Genomic DNA, 27,532 nt, shown 5'->3' on the forward strand with positions numbered 1-27,532 from the left:
GGGGGCATCCTGGGGTGGGGATGTACCAAGTGCTGGGGAGCAGCCTGTCCTGGGAGTGGGGGCTCTGGGCACCCATCTCTGTGATGAGCTCCCTCTTGGAGTCGTGGGGTGCTTACTTATAAAACAGAGGTGTTACTCTTTGGCCCTCCATCCTGCCTCCTCTTGTGGCTCCCGGAGATGACAGAAGCCATTGATTTGACACTCAGAGCAGACCTGCGCCAGGGAACTTGGGGACCCCTTTTCTTAGCAGAATGAACCTCGTTCCTCCGTGTTCCACTTTTGATCACCGTGTGGCCTGGTCTGTCACTTTCTGGCTTGTCCCCGTCGTTTAGGGGAGCTTGTTCAGGGCAGGGCTGCCCCCTGCCTGTGGCTGCCTCCCCTGCACCTGGCATACACCCTGGACAAGGGACGTGGAGGTGACCGGTCCTTAATGTTGCCCAGTGAAGGCTGCAGTGGGCAACGAACTTCACCTCTTACAGGGATTAGATCCAGGAGCGAGGGAGGCGGGACACCTGTGTGATCCTTTACAGATAGGAAAGATGGGGTTCAGAGATCCAGTGACTTTCCCAAAGCCACTGAGCTTTCGGTCTAGACCTGCCCAGGTCCGTCCCAGCCTCAGGGGTCTAATGCGGTGGGGGGGGGGGGGGGGAGGGTGAGCAGCGCCCGAAAACCCGGAGCGCAAAGGATCAGGTAAGACAGGGAAAATCAAGTGGGTGACACTGCTGAGACACCACACTGACACCTGTCCTGCCTTTTCTTCCTTGTGGTGACCCTTGGAGACCTGAAGGTGGCCCCAGCGCCCCATGAGCCTTCCTACCTGTTGGCACTGAGATCTGGAAACCAGTTTTCCGAGCCCCTCTACATCCTCCCTCTGGGTCACCCCTTTCTGGGAGGCACTTGATAGTTTTTTATACGGCTCTGCTTGGATGATGCCACTCAGTGGAGGTGAGGAGTTCTCCCCAGGCTCAGGGCTTCAGCACCTCCGCACCTCATTCCCCCCACAATCATCCTGGAGGCCAGGATGCCTAATCGTGTTCCATTTCGAAGATGAGGAAACTGAAACACAGAGCGATGAAATGACTTGCCTGAGGTCCCACGTCCAGGAAATGGCAGAGCTGGGATTTGAACCCAGGCACTTTTGGAGCCGGCACTGATCAGTGGCAGTGAGCCACAGCCTTGCACTTCACAGAGGGCTGCCTGTCGCTGCCTTCTTGCGGCCAAGTTGGGCAGATGACCTGGGTGCACCTGTTGGCCTCCTTGGGCAGGGGCCTTCCTGGGTTTCCCTGGAGAACATACGAGGCAGCGACAGCAGAGGGAGGAGACAGGGCCGGGGCCGGGGGGGGGGGGGTCTGGACAGGAGCCCTCAGTTGGAGGGCAGGCCTACAGCACCCGACCTCGTTCAGTGGCCAGCGGGGAGCTGGCCTCTGTGATGTCAGCTGCCACTCTGCGGCCCTGTGGGGCCAGCCTCCTGACTCGCAGGCCACAGCGGGTTTTGCACAGTCCATGGTGGAGCCCAGCCATGAACTTTCCCCAGCTGGGCAGCCACAGCCGGCTGCAGTCTGGCAGAGTTGGAGGAGTGGAGACAGGCCGGAGACAGGGCCGTTTGACTTTGGAATTAAATGCACCGAAGCAATGGACGTAATCAGCAACTCTGGCGCTCTTACGCCACTTAATTTCTCTCGCTTTTTGAGTAAGTAATACACTCCCGAGGGGTAAGAAAAGGGTTTATTGCGAAAGGTCTTCCTCCAGCCTATGTGTCCAGCAGTGTGACTCCTCTTCCCGGGGCAGCCGTGGTTTCTGTGTGTCTCCAGAGATGATCTAAACACACACAAATGGATATGTATAGAGAGCATTTTAAAACATGCTTGCGTACTATCTGGGAAACATTGTTTTGCCCTTTGCAATTTTTCATTCAACGGCGTATCTTGGCAATCTATATTGGTATACAAAGAGCTTCCTTGGTCTTTAGTTACAGTGGGTAATATTCCATTCTATGGATGTACTTCCATTAAAAAAAATGAAATATAACTTACATACAGCAAACTGCACAAATCTTCAGCGGACACAGCGCAACGAATGTTTGCCTACGTCTACACCCGTGTGATCACCACCCAGAGTACTTTCCGTTGTCCTGACAGTTCCCTTGGGCCCCTTCTCAGTCAGTACCTCCCCCCAAGAAGTCCCCATTATTCTGACTTCTAACTCCTCAACTCACCCCAGTTTCCTCATCTTTAAAATGGGCTTGATGTTGGAACTTGCCTGGCACATGGTAATTGTCCAACAAAGGAAGGATGTCAGGTAGGGATTCTTTCTCTCATCTCTGCATGGGCTCTCCAGTTACCTTCAGATTCTCTCTCTCTCTCTCTCTCATACTCACTCACTCACTCACTCCCTCACTCACTCACACACTCACACGTCGTCTAGCCACAGAAACAGACCGAGAGGGTCATTGTGCAAAGTCCAGGCTATGTGAATGGCTCCATTGTTCCAGGTCTGAGTTCCCAGAGCCAGCCGGTACGGCACTGACCAGGGCTGGGCTGTCCAGTGGGAGGTGCCCATGGGCCCCCGACCAAGGGCTGACCACACCTGGCAGGACACCCACTTCCCCTCCTTCGCCAGAGGGAGGAGGGAAAGAACCTCAGTTTGATCTACCGCTGGTCAGGGGGAGCCTAGAGGATGCCTCCCATTCTCTGCTTGGCTTCCTGGCTCTGGAATGCCAGCGCCTGGGGCACCTGCCGATGTACATTCTGAGCTGGCACCTTGGCTCCATGAGGTGGGGGCAGCAGATGAGGGATGGGGACAAGGTGAGAAAAGGGAAGTGGACATTGAATGCTCACTTGCCCCTTTTCCCTTCTTGGTGAGCGTGAATGTGGGCACCCTGAGGGTCTGGGGGATGAACTGGCCCATAGGGAACCACCTAGGAGGCAGGCCTCCCCTGCCAGGTGGCTCACACCCCAAGAACTGGTCCAGGAGGCAGGACTTGTGGCTGCCTTTGAACCAGACTTCCCGGTGTAGGACTTCTGTGTGCTGGTGTGAAAGATGAATCTGTACACCTACCTGCTGGGCTTCTCCTAGATTCCACAGAGGTGGCAGTCTTGGCTTAGGGACAGTCTTGGCATCTATCTTTTGACCTCATGCCTGTTAATGCCCACCTGTGAGATCCAGCGTAAGGCCCACTCTCTCTCTGCTTATCACCATCTGCCCGCAGGGAATGTGCCAGAAGGGCTTCCTACTTTCTCAGCACCAGCTAGGGTTGGGGAAGGGGTTGCCTTGGGGGCCAACATGAAGGGAACCCCCATAAGGAAGAGGTAATGGGGGCTGCAGGAAGAGGGCAGGTGAGGGTTATGAGGATAGAAGGCAGAACAGGGAGGGGCTGGCCTGGAGGCAAGTGAGGGAGCGGGGTGGGGGTGGGGGGACCTGGAGGGTGGGGGCAAGGGTTCACCAGACAAGGATCCAGGCTTCCTGGGGGCTTGATTTCTTCCTGTCTCAGTTAAGAGACCACACTGGAGTTCCTGGGTATGTTCTAGGCAGCCCTCGTCCCTAGAGTCTGGGCCAGGTTCCTGGCGGTCTCCCAAAGTCCCAGCACATGCCATCAGTTGCTTCCTGGGCCCAGACACCTGCCTCACAGGGCTTGGGCCTCTACCTGTGCCTTGCCAGGTCTCAGCTGGACCATGCACCCTCGTCTGAACCGTCTGATCCAAGGGCTGAGGCTTCTGCGGGCAGGAGCAGAGGAGGGAGCCCAACCCTGCCAAGATCCTGTCTTCTCTGGGCCAGCCTCCCTTGCCATGGAAACAGCCCAAGAGAGGCCTGGGAATTACCCAGGATGGGAGTTTTAATTGCAGCCCATGATCCTGTTCAACCCGCCCCCGACTCCCACCACCGTCCTAGCCCCAGGGCCTGTGAGATATTCCCTGTGCCCTATTTTTAGATCAGACACAGGGTCCGCAGCCCTCCTTAGGCCTTGTTTGCCTTTGGTCAGTCTGTCCGTCTCCTCGTAGTTCTGTGGCCGAGTGTCTTGGGTGGGGTGCCCTTGGGCGGGGAGCCTGAGGCGGAAGTTTGCAGATGAGCATGGGCCCTGTGGCCGTGTCTCTGCTCCCCCAGCAGGCAGGCTCTGGGAAGCACCGGGGCAAGCGCGGGATCTCCAAAGCACCACCTGAGTCTCCCCCAGCCTGGGCCTCCAGGGTTGAGCGTGGCAGTGGCCAGCAGAGTGGCTTAGGGAAAGGTCAACATCTATACTGGACCTCTTCTTCCTCAGAGGGCAGCTGGGGCAGGCTCCTCCCTCAGCAGGAAATGGACATCTGGCCTTCTCTGACCTCTCCTTCCTCCAGGAAACTTTGGGAGACTTGGATGAGACTGGCCTTGGCAAGACCTGGGCTGGACCACATGAAGCCAGAGGAAGGACGACGAAGCCTGGGGGAACTGGCCGAGGACCAACACAGACCACTCCTGCCTCCCACCCGCCAGGCCCAGAAGGCCCGGAGCCCTGGGCAGGCGAGGGTGGTCTGGGCAGCAGGTGTTTTGTGGCTTTTGGCTACTTACCAGAAGTAAATCACTTCGTTTCCCTGTTTCCTCCCCTCCACCAAGATTTGTTGACATCCTCTAATTTACTTGGGGCATTTTGTTCTGTAACTGGAGAAGGAAAGGGACTGTCTGCTGGGAGCGTTTCCAACAAGAGAAGGAGTAAGGAGGGAACGGTGCCCTCTTCCCCGGCCCCTCGGCCTGCATTCAAGGCCAGTGGTGAGTGGGACACCAGCAGGACAGCTTCTCTGTTGGGAGGTCCTGAGGCCCAAGCAGATATGCGTCAGGGCCCTGGGGACCGAGGGCCCCTGTGTTGGGAAGACGCTGCTTTCCCAGCCTCTGACAGCCCAATGTCTGGGGTTGGGGGTGCATCAGGAGTCACCCGCTGGCCTGGACATTAGCTTCCCCACCAGGGTTATCGTCAGGGAGGTATGGCAGGGGGTGGGGCGTTCTTTTGAGCAGCCTCATGGCCTCTGGCAAGTTCTAGAGCGAGAGCAGGCAAACAGGCCAGTGGTGACTGCAGCAGGTAGGCTGGTTTGGGAGCAACACGACATCTTTTTGAGGGATTTACAGAAACCCTGGAAGGGGAGGCCAGCGGGGGGTGGTGGCTTTTCCTAGGGGCTTCGGCTAAGGACTTGATTGGGCAGGAAAAGGCAAGAGCAGGAATTTTGAGGTTTTGCCACAATAAGGTGGTCTTTTGCATCCAGGAGCTGGTAAGGCCTGGCAACATCTGGGCTCATTGACCCACGGGGATCTTATGAGGAAGAAATGGGTCGGTCATATGTAGCTGAGGGACCAGTCCAGCATCTGGCCTGAGGTAAGGTCCTCAAATATTTGTTTCATTTCAACCACAAAGAAGTCCAGGTCCCTTGATTTATCCAGAAGAGGGATTCATCCAGAACAGGGCAACAGTGGGGGATAAGAGGCCTTTTTCTTGAAAAGTGGGGAGACCCAACCGAAGGCGCAGCTCATTTCCTGTGTGGCCTTGGGGGAGTCTCTCCACTTCTCTGAGTCTCAGTTTGCTCATCTATGAAATGAAGGGGTTGGGTACGCTTGCCTCGGAGGGCTCCTCCCCCTCTCTCTTGAATGGGCCTCCTCAGCAGGAGGGTTTCCACGTGATCTGTAGGGGAAACCAAGGCTGCAGAGGACAGGTCCACCAGGCCCGTCTACCTCTGCCCAAATCTTCTCGTCAGAACTTTCTCTACAGGTGCTGTGGGCTCCCAGGCCTGCTGTCCGGGGAAGAGCCAGGAGCCATCCTCTCTGAGCTCGCTGCCTTGTCAGAGTCACTGGCGAGACGGGGGAAATTGAGGACCACAGCGGTACATCTTAAATCAAAGCCCGGGCCATCAATCTCCCAGAACAGACTGAAATCACAAGGTGGGTGGCCCAGACTGCCACTGGATGGACAGGCAAGCGATATTAAAAAACTGGAATCTTGAGCCCCCAAATCCCTTAACCAATTTCCAAACACCCCAGGGGCCCGCACGCTGGGGAGAGGAAAGGGCATGCTTCTTATTAGAGTCCTCCAGGAGGGTCTGGGGGCTCTATTTCAGGAACCATCCCCCCCCCACCTGGGGGCTTCTGAAGGGCCTCCTCCCTGGCCCACTAGACCTCCTGCTCTCCCCTGCAGGCACCCCCACCAGCCAGACTCACGGAATGTGGCACAGCAGAGCGGTTAGTGTGCCTAGCCAGAACTGCTCGCTCAAGTGCTGGCTGCATTGCTGTTCAGCTCTGCGGCCCCGGGGCGAGCTGCTTAAGCTCTTTGGCCCTCAGTTTCCTTATCTGTAAAACGGGACTGAGAACACCCCTTTCATAGGGTTGTTTTGCAGGTGAGACAAAACAATCCACCCAAAGCAAACAGCACAGTGCCTGGCACGGAGGTAAGACCTCAAACATTAGTCGTTAATATTAACCTTCCTATTATCACACAAATCAGCTCAATTTGGCGGCGGCCTCTGCTCACAGGCTCCCCTGGTCTTTGCCTTTTTACACCCTATCCATCCCTCAAGCCTCGGTTTGACTGCCACCTCCTCCAGGAAGCCCTCCCTGAACAACTCTCCAAGGCTTCATCCTCCTCCGGCTTTCAAGGCTACCTATTCTGTACTTGATCTCATTTGCGGCAATGGCTCTTTCCCCACTTCACTGTGTGGGATCCAAATTCCCTGAGCAAAGGCCTCTGCTTTAGTTTTCGCCCTCTTCTTTTCCCCCTACTGCACTCGCCACAGTACAGTGCACACAGTAGGTGCTCATGAAACAGTCATGCTTGTTATCAGCTGGGACATTTCGGGAAACTGGAAACAGAATCCCGGTGGTCCTGAGACCAAGACCTATGTCTATTTTTAGAGCTTAAATATTCTTCAAAAAAAAACCAAATTCAAATTCCACTCCATCTTTACATTACAACCACACCAATCTTTTCACGTCAGCCAGATGTACATTTCCCTCCTTTCTACCCAAAATACACCAGAATTTGAAAAATGAGGCACTGGATCTGGAAGTGTAAGATAGAGAAGGTGTTCTCTAAACCCTGACTATTCTTGTCAGGCCGAAGTCTTGGGGAGGGATTAGCTCTGGGCGAAAGGGAAGGTTCTGATGGCTCAGCTCTGGGGTGTTAGAGGTTGGTTTTCTACGGAGGGACAAATGGGATTCTGAAACACGAAGTCCTTGCTTCTAGAAGGTCAGCACTCTTGTCAGGCATCCCCCAGCACTGCCACTCCGTGGGGGGCAGGCTGGGAAACGGATCTGGTCACCTTGAAATCACGACGGAGGATTGGTGCTGCCCTGGCTGCCAGGGGTGGAGGGCAGGCCGGGCAGAGGCAGGGCGGGAAAACCCACTTAGAGGTGATCTCGGACCACACCGGGTCCCACCCTGGCTTGATGGGGATCCGCTGCCAGGTTCGAGGTGGGGCAGGGGAGTTTACAATGAAGAATTTGCAGTTGTGACCAAGATAAGTGACCATTTGGTCTGGTGGGGCCCCGGGGTGGGGGGAGGGGCCTTCCTAACCATCTGGTTCTAGGTGGAGAGAGTTTCTTGATGGTCTGAGTCCTGAGTCCCCCGGAGAAGTACAGGACCCACATTATCCTCTGGATGAGGGAGTGATGGCTGCCCTGAACACCAACCCGCCAATACCAGTAACAACACGGTGCAATTATTAAGCACTTACCAAGTGCCAGCAGCCCCTGTGCTGAGTGCATTTACATGCATTTTACCATCTGGTGTTCCACAGCGGCCCGGAGAAGTGAGGACCAGTATCTCTGACTTCGGGATGAAGACAGGCCCAAAGCCTTTCTCAGGGTACCTGAAGCTTACAAGTCCTCCCTGGGCTCTCGGGCCAGGAGTGATGGGGAGGCTTGGGCCGGAAACCGGAGGTTCAGATATGGGTGCAGGTGGAAGCTGACTGCTTTTCCTGGCCTGAGAACATAATTGTTTGGTCAGAGCTGAGGAGCAGCAGGAGTTCGGGCACCGCAACCACCTACCCTCTGCAGATAAGGAAACAGGCCTCGGTGGTGACCTGCCCTGGCACCGTCAGACCCGGTGGCCGTGGCGGCGGAGCAGGGAGTCTCTGCGGTCCTCTTCCGCCCAGGGGCCGCTGATCACGTGGTACTCCTGCCTGCTTACCGTGCTGCTCCATTCCACTCGGAGAGGCCAGGGGTCCGTTTGTCTTGTCACCAGTGAGTCCCTGGTGCCCATGTAGGCCTGGCTTGCGGGAGATGCTCCGTCAATATTTGTGCAAAGAACGACTGAGGTGCTTGGCCTGCGGCTCTGGCCGTGAGAGCAGATCTCCCCTCCCGATGGGCGGCAGTGGCTGCACGTGGCCACCTAGGAGTGCCAGTGGTAGGCTGGTGGGAAGGGGGTGGGACTGGCCTGGAGACGGTCCCCAGCAAATCCACCTAGGGGTGCCCTCCCCCCGCCCAAGAGACACAACTGGAACAGGGCAAATGATTCCTTTCCACATCTGAGAAGTAAAGCTGGGGGGCAACGGGCTAGGGGTGTGTTGGGGGTACTGGTCCCTAAAGGTGGTTGGCTCCCGTTCGGGGTTCTGGAGCCCCTCCTTTGCGCTGGCCGGGGAAGGGGTAGAGGACATGTGGGCTCGGGGCCAGGCGGCTCCGGCGGACTTCTTGGGGGGGCGGGCGGCACTCCGGTTGAAGGCCCTCGATGAGCGCGCCCTCGGTGGGAGGGCCGGGAGGGTATGGGAAGAGGTGCCAGTGGGCAGTCTGCGCCCTCGCTGACCCCCTCAACCCCGGGGTGTGGGTGTGGCTCCCTCCAGGGGAGTGGGTGGGGGCTGGCACGCGAGCCGGCCGGCGGAGGGGGCGTCCGGGGCGCCGGAGGCTGGGGCAGCGCGGGGCGGCGCGGGGAGCGGGAGGGCGCGCGCTGGCGGGGTGGGGAGGAGAAGGGGGCGGGCGGCCGCCGAGGGGCGGGCGGCTTCGGGGGGGTGGAGCCCGGACCGCAGCGCCCGCCGCTCGCTCGGCGCTATAGCCGCCGCCGCCGCCGCTGCTCCCGGCTCGGCTCGAGAGGCGGGCGGGCGGGCGGGCGCTCCGCGAGGCTCCGGCGCCTGCGGCTGCTGCTCTCCTCCGGCGCCCGGGGCTGCGGCGCGCTGGGTCCCGGCCCCTGGCCCGGCGCCCCTCGGGCCCTCGCGACCCCGTCCCTGGTCCCGCGCCCCTGCCCGGGAGAACGCTCTGCGCTGGCCGGGCCGCCCCGGGCTCGCGCCCCCAGGCCATGCAGAGGGGCCCGTGAGGGGCGCGCGGAGGCGGTGGAAGAGGAGGGAGGAGGGAGGCCGAGGAGGAGGGCGCGGAAGGCGGAGGATGCCGCCGCCGATGCCGCCGCCGCCGCCGCCCGCCGGCCCCCGGCGAGCCTGACTCCAGACCCGAGGATGGAGCCGGCGCTGGGCGCTGCAGCGGCTCCCGGTGCGCCCCCCCACCAGGTATCGGCCGGGCGCGGCGGGCCCCGGGCGGGCGGGAGCGGACCCTCGCCGCAGCAGCGGGAGGGGCGCGGGCGCGGTGGGAGACGCCCCTCCGCTCGAGGACAGTCGCTACCGGCGGTGCGGGCCGGGGGCGGCGGGAAGGACGGCAGCGCGTTGGGCGCAGGAAGGGCTCCCCGGGCCGGCGGCGGGCGAGCGCCGCGACCACCCCAGCCCTCCCCGCCCCCATTCGGGGAGGGCAGCAAACTTGAGACGCGCGGCGGCCCCGAGGCGCCTAGCTCCCCGCGGCTGCGGAGCGCACTCGGGGGCTGCCCCGGGTTTACCGTCCCACAACCTGCCCGGCTCCGGGCTGCTGAGACGCCTCGAGACCCCGAGGTCCCACGCCTGCACCAACTTTCCAAACCAGAGCTGCATCCAGAGGCAGGGGGGTGCCCCCTGCTTCCTGCGCCCCCCCCCCCCCTCCCCGGCTTGGCTCCGAACCTGCACCGATCACCCTGTGATGAGCCGGGTCCCCGTAGGGCCCCGGCCGCCGGATGGTGCAGAGCCCTCCCCCCCCCTCCGCCCCCATGGGAAGGCAGAACCACCCTCTCGCTCTTCTCTGGGTAGGACCCCGGGCACAGCCTCTCCCAGGCTCCAGGAACCCAATGCTTGTTTTCACAGTTAACAGCCGAGAGTGGCCCTGGCTGGGAAGCTAGGGGTTAAAATGTAAGACCTGAGGATCATCCTAGGGTGGCACCTTGGCCTGATTTGCCATGCCACAGGGTGCCCCCTCCCCCCATCCCAAGCCTGCCGTTTCCCAGGATTAGGTACCTCACCTCTGGTGCACGTTTCCCACCGATGGACTTAAACACTGCTCCTAAGCAGGACAGACTTGAGCCTGGCATCTTTTGGATGGCTCGTAGGGCAGAGAGCAGAGAAGGGACCTAGGATTAGGGGCAGGGGAGCAGGCACTCTGGTTGGGAAAGTAGTTGCTTTGGCAAGCCAAAGGAAAGTGTAGGTTTTTTTTTTTTTTTTTTCAACGTTTATTTATTTTTGGGACAGAGAGAGACAGAGCATGAACGGGGGGAGGGGCAGAGAGGGAGACACAGAATCGGAAACAGGCTCCAGGCTCTGAGCCATCAGCCCAGAGCCCGACGCGGGGCTCGAACTCCCGGACCGCGAGATCGTGACCTGGCTGAAGTCGGACGCTTAACCGACTGCGCCACCCAGGCGCCCCGGAAAGTGTAGGTATTGAGAGGCAAGCAGGTGGGGACTAAGGTCCCAGGTATCCGCCTTCAGGGCTTTCTCAACCCCTTTCGATTGACGATTGATGGGGCCAGCTGCCTTAGGCAGAGACCTTACCTGGGCAGGCGGTTCCCAGGCTCCAGTCCTCAGCAAGCGGGGACGCTCAAAGGCATCACCATGACCCTGTTTCTTTTTCCAAGTGTTCTCACCGTCATGACTCACACATTGGATTCACCAGGGAGGTATCAAGCCTCCAACCTGTTCTCTTCCCCCTCCCTCCTGGGTCTTCAGGGAGCTGCTGGGGAAAGGAGGGGGCGGATTTGCCTTTGGGTCTCAGCCCCCTGTGGGAGGCCAGGAGCCTGCTCTGTAAACTTTGATTTCCCGGATACTGTCTCCATTAGGGCAGGTGAGCTGCCCTAAGCCAGGCCAGGGTGGGGGGCTTTTGAGAGGAAGTTTCTGCTAATGATCACCCCAGCCCTGCTGGGGCCTTTGAAATAATAGTCATGCACCGCCCCCCGCCGCCACCGCCCCGGGCACATATACTTAACACGGCCTCCTCATCTTAAAGCAGAAACACATTTCCCCCCCTAAAATCCAAATTTCCCTCTTTGCTAAACATTACAATGCTTTTGGCCAGAGGTTTCCTCCCCGGCGTTGGAAGTCGAGCTCCTCTTGCAGGCAGCTTTCCTCCTTCCTGGCCTCTCAGCCCCCTCTGCCATATTCAGGGCCCGAGTAGGGACGATGCAGATCCCCCTTACCTCCCTGCCCCCACCCACAGGATCCTAGTTCCGGAGAAAGGGTGGTGCTCATGCTGCTGATGTAGGGGCTGCATGTGTGCTGGCTGCAGACGCACAGAGGTATACATCTGTGCTCCACTGAGTCTGCAGAGGGGCCCAGGAGCCAGGCTCTCATGGGCGGGGGTGGGGGGGTGGGGGAACAGACTTGTACCCCCCCCCCCCGAGTTCCCCTTGCCCACGCCTCTGTCTCCTTCCCTTGCCCACCGTGGCTCTCTCTTTACTTTTCTAACTCACTCTGCATTGGTGCGGGGAGGGAGCATTTGATATTCATAATCTGGTTCAGAGAAGGTCCCGAAGCCCTGAGTCACTGTATGGTTTCCATGGAAACAGACTTGTTCTGAGGACTCGGTGTAGCGCGGCGGTGGTGGGGGAGAAGGGAAACATATAGTAAAATCGGGCTCCACAAGTGTGGCAGGAGTTGGGCCAACTCCCTTTGATGGGGGTGGGGAGAGGCTGGGCGAGGCTCTAGGGTCCCTATAGGAGGGGCTGCCTCTCCCCACCCCCTGCAGTCCTCCCATCAGGAGCTGCCCGGCTTTCCTTGAGGCTCTTGGCCGACTGCTCCTTCTCCCTTGGGCCTCCTGAGTCAGTGCCAAGGCTCATCGCTGTGCCTCTGTTTCGTCCTCTGTGCAATGGGGAGAAAAGGGCACCTGTCAGCAGGGTTGCCTTGAAGGTCAAATATGTTAATACGGGGAATGCACTTGCAATGGAACCAGCGGAACTGTTCAGGAAGTGTCCTTATTATTAATTCTGGGGGTCGGAAGGAGCACCCCCTGTGTGGTCACCTGGGTCTATCCTCTGTGCAGGTGATCTTGACATCTGGTAGGGCTGGCCTCTTGCTTTGGAAGAGCCTCCCCCAGCCGCCCCAGCTGGGAACCAGCCATCCATTTCTTCCTCCCACAAAGCATTTATTTAGATTGCTGAGGGCCCGTCCCCGTGCTAGGGAGCCCTGGCTCCTGTTCAAACCCCACCTGTCTAGGAGCCTTGTGGGAACAAATCCTCCAAGTCCAGATGGATGGGCAGCTTTCTGCCTCAGCCTCCTTGGGATTGGGCCAGAGGGAGAGGGACAGGACAGGTCCAGGCTCCGAGGACTGTGAGAAGAGATTGGGGTGGGGCAACTTTTCCAGATCCTGGAGGGGCCTCTCTCTCCTGATGAAAGAGGGATCGGGAACTCTCCAGAAAGATAACGGACCCTGCCCTCCTCTTCCTGCCCCCAGGTTAGATCTTCTATTGGTGAAGTGCTCCCAGCACACCCTCCAAGTCTGGACAGCTAGGGGCTCCAGCCTGAGCCACCAGCTGATGTGTTACTGCCCAGCTGGCTGGGAGAGGGGCCTGTCCTTACCCTGCAGCACCGGCCTCGGCCTCGGCAGTGTCAGAGCGGCGCCTCGGGGACATTTTGGGCACCGGTGATGGCTCAGCCAGCGTCTCCCTCACCAGCCAGCCCTTCTCTCCGTTGCCACCCTCTTCTCCCTGGCCTGCAGACAGCCCCTCCTTCCCTCCTGTAAGGTGGGCTTCAGCTCCAAGCTCCCTAAAGGCACTCCCTCTCTCATATCTCATCACTGCCAGCTCCACACCAGCCCCGGGGATGCCTTCCCCTCTTCTCTGGCTCTCTAGGTAGCCCCAGATGCTGCCCAGCCCACAGGTCCAGCACCCTGCCCCCAGCCCCCGCCAAAATCGCAGTTTCCTGCCAAGGTTCTTCCCCCACCCAGGTCTCTCTGGACCACTTTGCTGTCCTCATTGGTGTTCACAACACCTTCCAATTTAATATCCTCTGCAAATTTCATTAACGGACTGTTTACTCCCTCTCTCAGGATCATTAATGAAGATGTCAGATAAGATCTGACCCAGTGCTGGGTCTGGGCAGCCCTGCCCCCACTCCCAGACCCCATCCCTCGGCCCCTTCCCCCTGGGGTCGCCTCCTCCACTCAGGACCCTTGGGACCTGCCCCCTCCTGCTTTCGGCCCCATGACAAGTGCTTAGGGCCAAGTCTGTTTGAATTAATTTTGTAAGATTACTCGCGGCGCTGTATCAAATGCTTTGCTAAAAATCAAGATATATTACCCTGCCTGCATTTCCTTCATCTACCGGTCTTGTAATTCCATCAAGTTTGTCAGGCATGATTTGTTCTTTATAAATCCCCATGGTGCCACGTGGGGCACAGAGTTCCCGCGTTTTCTAAATGTTTAGAGATTCCCTCTTTGTGTTTGCTCCTTGATTAGAGCTGGAAGGCTGTGAGCTGGGAATTGGAGGGAGAGCTCATCTCCTGCTCTGGGATGGGGAACGGGGCACAGCTCTCTCCTCCGGGTCTCTGCGGGGGGCCAGCGGCTTGTTTAGTGCCCCATCAAGTCCTTGCCACGTGCTGCGGGCCCTGGCTGGGCACCGAGGGTGGGGATTGACAGAGGGCCTGGGGCTCTCCCTCAGGGATTCTGCAGGCGGATGAGGGAGGCAGACAAGTCTGAAGCCAACGTTCTGAAGGTATCGTTAATTGAGTGATTGCCTGGAACCAGGCACAATACTAGGATCTCATTTAAGCCCCTCACCTGCCCTGGGAGGTGGGTGTGGGCTCCCCTCCCCGGGTACCTGGGGCTCAGGGACGGTAAGCCTGTCCAGGGCCCAAGGTCTGGGTTTCGCCTTCTGCCGTGTTGGCGTGAGTCTAGGGTCAGGAGAGCTAAGTGGGTTGGTTCAGACAGGGTTTTAGGAGGTCAGAGAGGGCAGGAGGGGAAGCCCTCAGGGAGAACCTGGGAGAGGTGAGGACCTCACACACAATGAGCCCTGAAGGCTGAATCCAGTTCCCCATCCTGCCGCTTCTGAGCTGTAGGAGCAAGTCACTCAACCTCTGTGAGCCTCTGTCTGTCACGGTGATACGGATGCGGCTGTAGTCCTGACTCCCAAGCTTGGGGAGAGGGTCAGATAAAGTGGTGCGTGAAAGGCTCATAACATAACGGTAGACCCTCAGCGAGCAGCCATTGTGTCTTGTTGAGGCCCCTGTCGATGTGGGGGCAGAGACACTCATCCGATTTCACGTTCCCAGTGGGTGGCTCTCCCTAACACTTCTCATCCAGGAGACGTGGATGAGAAGGGGGCGGGGCCCTTCTTCGGTGGGGGGGGGGGGTGTCCATGTAACCAACTGTGGGCTGGTAGTGAGTTCTGGGATTAGGGAGCAGGGAGACCTTATCCTGGTCTGGAGCCCAAACCGTAAGTTCCATTCCAGACCATCTCAGGCCAGGTAGTAATAAAGACAACCTTTGGTGTCCTCTTGGCTGCACGGGATTTGGATAGTCCTGAGCTTTTGGGCCCAGGACACACTCACACCTCCCTCTCCTTGCCTAGCCAGAGTGTCTGTGGCACCTGCTCTCTCTCAGGTGCCACGCTGCACCAGGCATGTCCACACCCATCATCTCTTCCAATCTTCCTGATAATCGTCCTTTCGTTATTCGTCTGGGGAGGGAGAGCTGCCCCCCCCCCCCCCTGCAGGAAGTGGCAAGATGGCACAGACCTGTTTGCTGTGCTTGGGGATCAGGCAGGCAGGGCCATAGGCAGCCCCATCCCTCCAGCTGACACCCCAGGGACCTGATCCTTAGAGATGGTCAGTAGGTGTTGGATGAGCCCCTGTCTGGGTCAGGGTGAATGCCTGGGTCCCTGGGGGCCACCTTGGCCCCAGCACTCCCTGCCCCTGCCCTGTAGTCTCCAGGTACTGGGTGATGCTCTTACTCTCGGGCGAGGCCTGGGGCCTTCTGTTTTGTGGTAAGGGTCCTCAGAGCTGAGCTCAAACCCTGACCCCAGCACAGACCAGCTTCGCATACCTAGATGAACGCCCTCACTTGCCTGTGCCTCGCTGCTCCTCACGTGGGAAGGATGGCTTATAGCACCCACTTGATGTGAGCCAGGGCTGGGGTCACCTCTGGGTGTCTGCTCCTGCGGCCCCTCCATCCTGTGTCAGAGACTCAGGGGAGCCTGTCCCATGCCCAGCCCTCATCCTCAGGGGCCAGCCGGGGTCCAGGCTGGAGATTCCCGGATCTGGGGACGGGTGGCGCCCCCTGCCAGCCCCTCCAGCAGCAGCTGCTGGTGCTTTAGCCTCTGCTGGATGTTTCCGTCCTTGAAGCTGGGGGGAAGGGCCAGAGCCCGGTGTCCAGGGGGTGGGGCCTCGGTACTGTTCCTTCTCTGCCTGTGGCTGTTGGGGAGGGGTTGGGGGGGGGGACAGGAAACCGGGGCCTTTCCGCCCAATGTCGGGGCAGAAGGGTCCGCCTACCACAGGCTGGGCTGTGGTAGGACCGGCCTGAGGGAACTGGGCCCTTCTGACTCATCCTTCCCCCGTGAGGCGCTGGGCACACTGGAGCCTTGTGCCAGGAGGTCAGTCACTCTCCCCACCGCCGGAGAAAACTTTCCTCAGGACGGGCCAGGACCCCGCCAACCCGCCGGGCCCACAGAAGTACCGGGAGGCAGTCTCTGCAGCCCCCACAGCAAGTGTCTTCAACCACACAGGCCGTGGGAGCTTCAGGGGAGGAGGCTGTGGCATCTGTTCGGACTTCTTTCCACATTTGTCGGGCCATTACAGCCGGCCTGTAGGTTTGAGTTGTCCCCGCACATCACACTCACGGTTCTTACTTAGCGAGTGGAGTGAATAGTTGCTCTGTGCCCGGGCTGTGCTAGGCTCTGGGTATTTATCGGCGTGCTGTCTCACAACCCGACTATTTGGAAGGTTCTGCTACCGTCTTTCCCATTTTGTAGATGAGGACAACTGAGGTCTAGAGAGGTTAAGTGTCTTGCTCAGGTTCTCATAGCTGTTTCTTCTTTTTAAGTTTATTTATTATGAGAGAGACAGAGAGAGCATGAGTGGGGGGGGGTAGAGAGAGAGAGAGAGAGAGAGAAAGGGAGAGAGAGAGAGAGAGAGAGAGAGAGAGAGAGAATCCCAAGCAGGTTGTGCTATCGGCACAGAGCCCGACACGGGGCTCGATCTCGAACCGTGAGCTCATGACCTGAGCCGAAATCAGGAGGCGGGCGCTTAACCGACTGAGCCACCCAGGCACCCCTGTGGGTAACTTTTCGAGGAGGCTTGAGACACTGATGGGTGTCCCCCCGTGTCATTATGTACGGACATTGGAGTGACCTGCTCCGGAGATACGAGAGCTCATAAAAGGCAGCTGAGTGTCTCTGCTGAGGGTGAACAGTTGGTGGGCACTCACTGTCTGGAACCTTGGCTGCAAGAACTTGACATTGTCAAGGTGCCTGACAATGCACGCGTGCTGCCTGTGGGGTCTGTGGATAGCTATGGGGCCCAGGGACTCTAAGGACTGTGTACAAACACCCTGTCTGTGTTGGTGCAGATTCTGGGGACAAGGTCCAGTGCCTCCCGGTGTTTCAACTCGAGGAGGCCTGACCGCAAAGAGAAGAGCCTCCGATCTCCCTTGGGCTGACCCAGACCACAGGGGCTGATTCTGGACCCCAACAAATCTCCTCCCCCTGGGAGGCTGCCCTGGCTGAATTATGGGTTGGCATGCTGCTCACCTTGAAGGATGTTCTAGAACACAGCCCCAAGAAACTTGTCCTCAGGCTTAGCAGGTACGAGGTCTTGAGAATGGCAGGCTGTGCTCAGGGTTCTCTAGGAGAGTCAATGTCAGGAGTAGTCAGGCATCTCTTGAGCAGATGTCTTCATTTTCATCTCATGGCTCCTATGAAACCTGAAATGAAATATTTCCCTTTTCCCATTGGCTGCCGGGTAGCCCTGATCCCCATGGCCGGCCCAGAAGTGTCTTGGCTCTTGTATGCTAATCTGGCTTCTGGTTCTTTCAGACGTTCGTTTGTACCCTTGTTTTTCCACTTGCTCGTTTCATCACCTCACTCTTTTAAGGAAGAAAAAAAAAAAACCAACCTTGCTCTTTTATATGTTTTCGTCTTAACTAAACAAACATCGATGGTGGGTCAGCGCTGGCTACCGCAGACCCAGGGATTAAGCACTTCCTTTCTGCAGGCTCTCCCAGAGGTCTGTGTGCCAACTTCCTCCCTCCCTGTCCAGTTCCCCCCCAGCCCCTTGCTCCAGTTCCTGGGGCCTCAGAGCCTTGGGCCCCTCCATCCTGGCTCCCGGGGCTGGTCAGAAATACGATGTTCAGGATCTTTATTCTTTGCTCTCCCGATCTCCTCGGAGCTTTGCAAACTGTTTTTGGGAAGAAAAAGCTGGGAGGGGAGTCCTTTCCCCAACTCAGGCTTCGGTTGCTCCCCGCAGCCCCGGGTCCCCCTGGAGGTCTCCCTCGTTTTCAGCGCCTGCCCTGTCTCAGCAGCACCAGCTGACTGCTCCCCTTTGCGGCCTGCCTGAACAGACAGAGCCAAAAGGTAGTGACTTTGACCCCGCTGCCTTGGCAGTGGGGGAGGGGGGGAGCTGGCAGGCAGTGCCCTGGGGGCAGAACAGAAGGTGCAGGGAGTTACCAGTGCTGACTTCAGTGTCCCACCCCTCCAGGTCTTGCCTGGCGTGGCTTTGCCCTAGCCCAGAAAGTTAATAAACTCAGATGGAACTGAGAGGCTCAGCGTGAACTGCCTTCCTCCCGCTCCGGTCTCCTAGTCCCTCCGGCAGGGGCATCTACAGTTTACCAGTTCAGCGAGAGTTTTTTCAGTGGTTGTATACGCATGTGTATAAATACCTTCCCCCCACCTCATCCCCTTTTTACAAACAAGCCGTAGTATATACTGTTGCACATGTGTTTTCTGGCTCTAGCTTCTTTATCTTGGGTGATAGCCCCACATCAGTATATACATATCTGTGGAGGCTTCTCTGGTATGGTCAGCTGGGAAGAAGATCCTGGGGCAGGGGAGAATGCTGCTCATAGAGGGGGTGAAGCCTCTAAGGGGCCCATGGGTGGGCTTTAGGGGGTCCTGGAGCCTTCTGCTTGTGTGTGTAAAATTGTGGATACGAAGGAATCTTTCTGGAAAGAGGGACTGTGTCTCTCCAAGGGGCCTGTGGCCCAGAAGAGGCAAATGCCACAGCTCTGGGTTGCATGGGATTTCACAGAGCAGGAGGCCGGGGGCGAACTCACCAGAGGGCAGAGCCCCTTGGCTCTTAGCCCCCGCTGGGGCTGCCGTGGACCAAGCTGAGGGGGATGGGGCCCAGCTGCCAGCCCTGATATCCTCTTGGAAGATGACTGGGGCTTTCCGGCTCCCAAAGGAGCATCCCTCTGCCTGCAGCCAGGGTGGCCCTGACTCTGAAAATGGAGCGCCAGGCCTTCCTAGGATCAGAGCTGGGAGGCCCTTAGAGTCGCTGGATCTGTGGAAGAATCGAGGCACAGAGAGGCCAGGGGATAAGTCCAAGGTCTCCCAACCAGGGAAAGCAGAGGCCGTTCCCGCCTGTGATATTAAGTTCAGCGTTCCTTCCCCTGCCAGAGAGGCATGAGGAGAGGCCCTCTGGATGAGGTGAGGCCGCTTGTTGCTGCTTGTCTCGGGGTGAGGGTGAGGAAGAGAGGATGCACAGAGCAGAGGCCACAGCTCAGGTGGGGGTGTCATCATCGCACCTCGCTGCACCCTGCAACATCACCTCCCGCGGGCTGAATCCTCCCATAAAGCTGCATCAGCCGGCCAGGAGTTCTGAACACACACAGCAAGGACGCGGCGCTAAGGGGCTGCACTACAGGATGTGGCCACTAGAGGGCAGCAGGCAAGCCACTGCGGCGGCTCCGCGGCAGAAAGTTCTCAGGCTGGGCGAGGAGAGGAGGGAAGAAGGGGCCACGTGGGCAGAGGCCTGCCTGGCAGAGGTCCGGACACCGCAGTCAGGGAGAGTGTCTACCTCACTCTCAGAGTCCGTGAGATCTGTTCTGAGGTGCTCAGCTGAGACAAAAAGCAAACAAGACATTTCATGATACGGGTATCGTTATTTATTGAGGGCTTACTTTATGCCAGGCACTGTGTTAACCAATTAGTCCTGACAACAGCCTTGTTACAATTGTCCCCATTCTTTGGGGGAGAAAACAGAGGCCCAGAGAGGTTAAGAAACCTGGCCGCCAATGGGGCTCATGCCAGAGCCCGTGTCCCAAGCATGAGGTCGTTATTCTACGCCTGGCATTGACTCAATGCTTGGATTCTTACAGTCACTAGTATGGCTATGCCCACTTTATGGGTAGGGACACTGAGGCCCAGAAAAAGCTAGTGATTCCCGGTCCACACACCTGCTACGTGATAATCCAGACGGGTGTGATTCTGTGGCTTGAGCTCTGAGCTCTGGATTACAGTTGTCTGATGTAGACGCATTTTTCACTTCCACCGTGTGCCCTTATCTGTGCCCTAATCTGACGGTGGCTGACATTGACATCTGAGCTTCCTGCTGGGAGTTCATCCGCTCCCCTGCCTTCCAACAGAGGTTACAGACTCTGGGCTCCTGTGTCTAGGGTTTGTCTGGATTGTGACTAACCTGGGGTGGAGGAAGGCCCTGCTCCAAGCCCAGGGAGGGGCCGTGGGGCTCACAGTCTGGCTTGGAGGACAAGGGCGTTGGAGAGTTCCTTGCAGTGGCGAGGGCTCCCCTGGGAACAGTGGGACCTGGCCCTGGGGCCTCTGGTTTCCAGGGCAGATGCCTCCAGCATACCAAGGAAGCTTGGCCAGCCCTGAGCCCACTTCTGCCAGGCTGGCAGAGCAGGGGCCTTTCTAGGAGGGTCTGACTTTCTTCATCTTCCTGTTCCCATGCCCTAGCTTTGCCCTCCTGGGAGACAGGGGAATGGCCTGGGGCTGGGACTTTGAACGCATTCCCTTGCTGGTGCTATACCTGCGACACTGAGTCCCCCTTTCTTAGGGATTTGTAGCGTCGGGATGCTTCAGTTACTTCTGATTTATTAGCCAAGGCAGCAGTTGCTAATCCTGGCCTTAAGTTTCTCTGGGGTGGAGTAGGGGGGAAGTTGTGAGGGGAGAAACTTAAATGGTCCCCTCTATGGGTGACCTCTCCTTCTGGTGCCAGAATCTTAGAGTTAAGTGAAATCTCTTCAAGACGTCTGTTTCCTGTCTCGGTGGGGACCCCAGGGGTCTAACGTCATGGGTCAGGGAGGAGGATTCGAGTGTGGGCTCCAGGGAGTAGTGCCTGGGCTAGAATCCTGGCTTTGCTCCTTACTCGGAGTGTAAGCTTGGGAAAGTTACGTAACCTTGCAGAGCCCCCCGCTTCCTTATCTGTAAAATGGGGATATGGCAACGTCAACCACACAGGGTTGGCGTGAAGGTGCGAGGAGCATTTGCCTGGAATAAACATCGTGAATGCCCAGGAAGTGCTTGCCTTCATGCTTTCTCCCCTCCGTGATTCCTAGAACAGAGCCCGGGTCATGCTGCATATCTGGGCAGATCTTCACGGGTTAAGAGCAAAGGCAGTGCCACCTAATGCAATGGCATTGCAACTGCAGACCCTTAAATAACTTAAAACTCGGACCGAGCAGGGGCGCCTGGGCGGCTCAGTTGGTGAAGCCTCTGACTTTGGCTCAGGTCACGATCTCACCATGTGTGAGTTCGGGGCCCGCATCGGGCTCGCTGCTGTCAGCACGGAGCCTGCTTCAGATCCTCTGTCCCCCTCTCTCCCTGTCCCCCCTCTCTCTGCCCCTCCCCTGCTTGCACACACTCTCTTTCTCAAAAATAAGTTTAAAAAAGACATTAAGAAAATATTACGAGCACTGTTATTAATGGTATTCCCTACCTGTTCTTTAAAGGCATTTGTCTTGCGGCACTCAGGCAGGGTGGGCCTGCATTTTGTAGGAGGATCTAATTTAACGCAGAGAGGCGGTTCTGCTGGGCACCTCACCCAACCCTGTTGATGGAGTCAGCATTCTCTACTGCCGAGGAGTCGGGGGGGGGGGGGGGGGAGGGATGGGGGGTGTGGTTTTTCTCTGATCACATTGGGGGTTCGCAAGAATCTAGACTGTGTTCTTCTCCTATTTACTGCCACCTGGTGACGCGGTACTATTCCCTGTACGTACTAAGTACCCCCAGAGCCTCAGATGGCCCACCGTCACCTCAGCCCCGCTTCTGTGCCCCTCCCTGAGGCACCCAGACTCTTTAGGTCTGTTTCTACTCCGCTAAGCTGATGGTAAAGGGTTCAAAGCACTGGCTTAAGAGTCTGACACGGGGATTCGAGTCTCTGCTACTCCTTGTTTGCCCATGCCCATTTGCTTAGTCTTTGAGCCTGAGTTTCTCCATCTAAACAATGGCAGTGAAGACCCTGCCCTCCCAAAGGGGGCTGTAAGGGACCGCATAGTGTTCAGAGTTGGCCGAGCCAGGCAGCACGGCAGGTTTGGGACGTGAGGATCCGCGAACCCCTCCCCCAAAGGAGTCATGCCAAATAGCGGGATGTGGGCAGAATATTCACAAGGCACAAGTTCACCCCCTCAGCCACGAGCCAGTAGATCAACAAGACCAGACAGCGAAGGGAAGGAACATGCCGTAAGTCTTACGGATCGTCTGTACCCTTCTTAGGCCCCGTCTCTCTCTTGCCGATTCACAAGTGGGCTGGGGACATTAATCGAATGCATGTTTGAAGGCCAAGTGCGCGTAAGCTGGAGGAACAAGGTCAAATCTCCTCAGAGGGAAAGAGCGAGGGCTTTGGGAACCTGCTAGATGTGCGTTAAGCCAGGCACGCGAGCTCAGGGGGGTGACTCCGCCTCTCTGTGCCTCAGCCTTCTCCAGTGTGAAACGGAGCTGAGAACTGGCTTCCACGTGAAGTTCCTGTGAGGAATAAACGAGCGGATGCAGGTCAAAGGCTTAGCACTTAGGAAGTACTCCGAAGATGCTAACCGAAACAACGCTCGCCACGGTGTTGACGTTTTAACTTAGAATCCGCGAGCAGCGTCAAGGTCAGGGATGCTCCCTGGTCCACTTCTGCTTTGAGTTGTAGGTAGCCGCTCTCCTCTCCGCTGTGGCTGGAAGAAGAACCTCCCTCCCCGGCTGTCCCTTCCGTGCGGGCCTCGGCGTCTGGGCTGTCTAGACAGAGCTGCCATTTCCACCGGGAGGTCTGAGGTGAGCCCCCTGGCGGCCCTGTTGACTTCTCTAAACCTCTCTTGGGGAGTCACTGAACGAGTCAGACTTTGAAGGGTCAGGTGGTTCTGTCAATTTAAAATGCAGAATGAGGGACGCCTGGGTGGCTCCGTCGGTGAAGCATCCGACTTCGGCTCAGGTCGTGATCTCATGGTCCGTGAGTTCGAGCCCCGCATCGGGCTCTGTGCTGACAGCTCAGAGCCTGGAGCCTGCTTCGGATTCTGTGTCTCCCTCTCTCTCTCTGCTCCTCCCCCGCTCATGCTCTGTCTCTCTCTCTCTCTCTCCTTCAGAAAATAAATAAAAAAATAAATAAATAAATAAAATGCAGAACCAGCTGGGGCTGTGCTCCGGCCTAATTCTCTGGGACAGCTTTGACTCTGTTGCCGTTCCATTCTCGGGTGCCGGGCATCTGTCTGGTGGGTCAGTCTGGCCACCAGAGCTGAACAGAGCTAGCTAGGCCTCGGGGTATTTGTGGCCAGTGGATTTCTTTGCAGCTGCCTTGGGTGATGAGTTTGGGGGTCCTCCCTGGGGTGGTTCCCCATGTGGGGCACCAGCTCTTGGTCAGCTGGTGATGGAGGCCTGCCCATCGGGTCGTGGTGTGAGGGACAGTGACTTGCTAGGAGAGGATGGCTAGGGGGTGGGGACGTGGGTGGAGGGCCCAGGACTCAGGGCCAGATCTAGGAGATAAAAGATGGCTCTAGGATATTTGGAGGCCTGAGTCAGTGATCTGGGAGAGCAGCCAGGGCCCTTGTCCCATGGCCTTGGAAGGTAGTCTGTGGGGGCACAGGACAGAAGGGGTGGGAAGGGCGGTGCTGACAGATCAACCCCCCCCCCCAGAACTCCTCCCCTACCTCTCTCTCTCTGCAGTCTGCTGGCCACAGGGCATCTGCACAGGCTGGGACCGCCGGCTAGGCCAGGAGCCCCGGCAGCTGTGGACTCCCTAGCTCGGAGCAGCCCCTCTTTGGTGAGTGGTGGAGCCGTCCCTGCATTCGCTCTTGGAGCAGCCCCAGCCCTCCCCCAGGGCCTGGGAGCTGAGCCAGCCTCTCTTGGGGGGGACTTCCAGATGCTCAGGCTGGTACCTCCCTCCAGACCTGTGACACACCCTTCATTTTCCCTGCTCTCCTGTCCCCACCCCACCCACTTTCTCATTCCTTCAGGTGTCCCTTCTGTTCCACCCCTTCCTCTCCTCTCTGTCCTGCCTGGTTCTCTGGGGCCATTGCTGGGTCACAGTGGGGCCTCTGAGCTCCCCCTGTGGACAGAAGGGCTGAGAGCCTAATGGCGGAGGTCCTTGAGGATTGGCTGGGATGGGGGGCCCGGAAGAGCCGGTTCACCCTGCTGTCAGTGGGGGTCATCTACCCTCTGCCCGGACCCCTCCCTTGCCCCTGTGGCCAGAAACAAACCTGGAGTGTGCTGGGGCCTGGGTAAGGGATGCTATTCAGCAGCCCTGGAACTGTCCTGTTCTGGGCCAGTTGGCTCTCCTAACCCGGGGGATCCCAGGAGTCCTCAGCTAGAGTAAACTAGTCACCTACATCCCTAAGTTGGGGAGGTGGGCTTGACACATTTGTCCCCCTTTCCTGGGCCCAGGGGGCAGAGGTGAGTGGATACGTAGGGCGTACAGGGGTCCCTTAGACGCAGGAGGAAGCCTCTGACATGAGCTCTTTTTCCTCCTAGGGGTGGGCAGGGGCTGGAGGAAAGATGCCCACGTGGGGGGACCAGGTGCCTGCTCACGGGGGGTGGAAGATGCAGGCGGGCCCAGGAGGTGCTGGCAGGGGTGACAGGCAGTGGCAGAGAATGGCTGGAGGCAGGGAGTGGTGGGCTCCTGAGTGTGTGAGCCGGGGAAGTCAGCTTCTTGCACCGCGGAGCCCCATTAAGGAACTCAAGGGTCCCAATGGGAGTCCCCGGGGGTGGGGGGAGTCCGTTTGTTCAGTGCCCAGAAACTCCCAGGAGTCCCGAGTTTGGAAAGTCTAGCCTGGAAGCTGCTCAGCCCTTAGGTGTGTGTGTGAGCACGGGGCAGAGGGAATCAGGTAGGTGCCAGGGCCCCCCCGGAGGCCAGCCCTTCTAAGGGCGCCGAGCGAGGCACCCACGCCTGGCTGCTTCCTGAGGGCTGCCCACCTTTGCCCGCAGACCCCGCATGGTGGAGAAGCAGCCCCATGAAGGTGCCCAGCCATGCAATGTTCCTGGAAGGCTGTCCTCCTCCTTGCCCTGGCCTCAATCGCCATCCAGTACACGGCCATCCGCACCTTCACCGCCAAGTCCTTCCACACCTGCCCGGGGCTGGCAGAGGCAGGGCTGGCCGAGCGGCTGTGCGAGGAGGGCCCCACCTTCGCCTACAACCTCTCCCGCAAGACCCACATCCTCATTCTGGCCACCACGCGCAGCGGCTCCTCCTTCGTGGGCCAGCTCTTCAACCAGCACCTGGACGTCTTCTACCTGTTCGAGCCCCTCTACCACGTGCAGAACACGCTCATCCCCCGCTTCACCCAGGGCAAGAGCCCCGCGGACCGGCGGGTCATGCTGGGCGCCAGCCGCGACCTCCTGAGGAGCCTCTATGACTGTGACCTCTACTTCCTGGAGAACTACATCAAGCCGCCGCCCGTCAACCACACCACTGACAGGATCTTCCGCCGCGGGGCCAGCAGGGTGCTGTGCTCTCGCCCCGTGTGTGACCCCCCGGGCTCCGCCGACCTGGTGCTGGAGGAGGGGGACTGCGTGCGCAAGTGCGGCGTGCTGAACTTGACGGTGGCCGCCGAGGCCTGTCGGGAGCGCAGCCACGTGGCCATCAAGACCGTGCGGGTGCCCGAGGTCAACGACCTTCGGGCCTTGGTTGAGGACCCCCGGTTGAACCTCAAGGTCATCCAGCTGGTCCGGGACCCGCGTGGCATTCTGGCCTCCCGCAGCGAGACCTTCCGCGACACGTACCGGCTCTGGCGCCTCTGGTACGGCACCGGGAGGAAGCCCTACAACCTGGACGTGACGCAGCTGACCACGGTGTGCGAGGACTTCTCCAACTCCGTGTCCACCGGCCTCACGCGACCCGCGTGGCTCAAGGGCAAGTACATGTTGGTGCGCTACGAGGACCTGGCCAGGAACCCCATGAAGAAGACCGAGGAGATCTACGGCTTCCTGGGGATCCCCCTGGACAGCCACGTGGCCCGCTGGATCCAGAACAACACGCGGGGCGACCCCACCTTGGGCAAGCACAAATACGGCACCGTGCGAAACTCGGCGGCCACGGCCGAGAAGTGGCGCTTCCGCCTCTCCTACGACATCGTGGCCTTTGCCCAGAACGCCTGCCAGCGGGTGCTGGCGCAGCTGGGCTACAAGATGGCCACGTCGGAGGAGGAGCTCAAGAACCCCTCCATCAGTCTGGTGGAGGAGCGGGACTTCCGCCCTTTCTCGTGACGAGGGCGCCGTGGGTGGGGGTGAGGGGCACGTGGCGTCGGTTTTGATAAAATGGACCGTTTCTAACTGTTGCCTTATTTCCCCCTCCCGCCCCCACCCTGCCTTTGTGTCCTTCCTGTCCCCTGCCCACCCTCCACTTCCTTCTGCCCCCCTTTTCGTCTCTGAAATTTGCACTATGTCTTGGACAGGAATCACTGGGGCAGAGGGGACGTGAAGTGGGGTGAGCCCCTACCCCACCCCATTCAGACACACGGATGCTGGGTCTCTGCGTGGATAGTGACAATGTTTACAAGCACGACACTCACACATTCACATGAGCGCATGCGCGCGCGCGCGCACACACACACACACACACACACACACACACACACACACACGGGCGCCCACGAGGAGAGATACGTGCCCCAAACCACAGAACTTCGGAAGCTTCTCCAACGGACGAGTGGTCCGGGTATGGTAGTTTTTGCACTGTCTTACTTCCACAAGGTAAGAGGTTAAAAACAAAAAAGGCCACCTCTCTCTAATTTATGAATGGTGTCTAATCCCTCCCCACCCTGCTGCCTGCCCCCAGTGCCCGCTGCCCCCCTGGGAGCAGAGAAACTGCCCCCTCCTGCCCGCCCTTGCCTGTCGGTGAGCAGGTTTTTACTGTGAGGTGAATGTGGACCTTGTTTATTATTTTCCAGTCTGTGGCGATGCTGTCTGTTTGTCTGTCTGAGTCTCGTGGCTGCCCCTGGACCAGTGACGGCTGATAAATCTTAGGGGTTTCCGATTGATCTTGGGGTCCATCAGTGATATTTCTTTGTGCCAAAAAGAAAAAAAAAAAAGAGTGGATCAGTTTGCTAAATGAACATTGAAATGCTTTATCTGTGTTTTCTGTAAATAAAAGTGTGCAATAATATCTGGGCGTGATTGTGGCACATTCTGAATCGGCAAGGGCAGGCCTTGGTGGGCCAAGTGTTTCTGGTTTGGGGGAGGAGAGGCAGGGAGGGACGCAGGGAGGTGGAGGAGGGGACTCAGCGGCCAGTGTCCGGCTTTCAGATCTCCTGCCACCCTCGTCACCCTCAGTGCTGACTTCGATGGTTCATTTCCATGCAGTCAGTTCAGACCAGGCACCTGGTGGCCAGGGGTCAGGTTCAAACCATTTAACAAGCAGTAGGGCTTGCCGAATCGACGTCCAGGGGTCAGGATGAGGTCCTGGTGACCCCTTTCCGGGCCGGGCGTTGCCCCTTTAGCTTCTGGGTCTGGGGCCTGGATAGCCGGGGAAGGGGACCCTTCCAGGGGTGGGGTGGCTCAGGGCCGGGGCTGCTTATCAGCTGGCCTGGAAGAATTTCAGCGTTTTAACAAGTCGTGCAGGTGTGCTGGTGTCTATGCTGGTGGAATATCAGCTGTGTTTATTTTTCTTCCTATCCTTGGCAATCTAGCAGCTTCCTCTGAGCAACTTCCCCAGCTCTTACTTCAAGAAAACAGCTGGGCCCTGGGGTGGAGGTCACAGCTCTGTTGTCCTGGGACAATGAGAGCCCCTGGGGTTGGGCAGTCCCAGTGGTCCTGGGCTTCCTGAGGAAACTCACTCCTGGGCTATGTGGTGAGTCAGGAGGATACGGATTCAGTGGCTGCAGCAAATAGCTTAGGTAATAGTAGCCTCAGCGAGACGGGCTGTTTTATCAACAGTGTGTGCAGCATAAGCCGGTCAGGGCT

At 58.3% G+C, this 27,532-nt stretch overlaps 1 protein-coding gene and 1 long non-coding RNA gene across 4 annotated transcripts; one reads left to right on the forward strand and one right to left on the reverse strand.

Moving 5' to 3' along the window:
* Positions 1 to 1,708: 1,708 nt before the first annotated feature.
* On the reverse strand, positions 1,709 to 10,943 carry LOC147576522 (uncharacterized). Its single transcript, XR_015240860.1, has 3 exons — positions 10,779 to 10,943; positions 10,253 to 10,360; positions 1,709 to 1,818 (listed from the first exon to the last, which is right to left on the reverse strand). It is a non-coding gene; the product is annotated as an uncharacterized LOC147576522 (long non-coding RNA).
* Positions 9,005 to 26,735, forward strand: CHST1 (carbohydrate sulfotransferase 1). Of its 3 annotated transcripts, none has more exons than XM_086677605.1 (4): positions 9,005 to 9,440; positions 22,078 to 22,417; positions 23,303 to 23,399; positions 24,560 to 26,735. In XM_086677605.1, exon 4 carries the CDS (start codon positions 24,602 to 24,604, stop codon positions 25,835 to 25,837), a length of 1,236 nt encoding a protein of 411 aa, XP_086533731.1. In that variant the 5' UTR covers positions 9,005 to 9,440; positions 22,078 to 22,417; positions 23,303 to 23,399; positions 24,560 to 24,601; the 3' UTR covers positions 25,838 to 26,735. The 3 variants fall into 3 exon arrangements, with proteins under 3 accessions (XP_086533731.1, XP_086533733.1, XP_086533732.1); XM_086677607.1 differs by having other exon boundaries at positions 22,290 to 22,417; XM_086677606.1 differs by having other exon boundaries at positions 22,296 to 22,417.
* Positions 26,736 to 27,532: the final 797 nt, after the last annotated feature.

This window comes from Puma concolor, chromosome D1 (genome assembly GCF_028749965.1).
Source record: "Puma concolor isolate L17-30 chromosome D1, mPumCon1.1.hap2, whole genome shotgun sequence".
In the NCBI taxonomy this organism is placed as follows: domain Eukaryota; kingdom Metazoa; phylum Chordata; class Mammalia; order Carnivora; family Felidae; genus Puma; species Puma concolor.

Bases quoted from the DNA above. Each gene is read 5' to 3' on its own strand.
- CHST1 (XM_086677605.1), top strand. From the start codon at position 24,602: ATGCAATGTTCCTGGAAGGCTGTCCTCCTCCTTGCCCTGGCCTCAATC.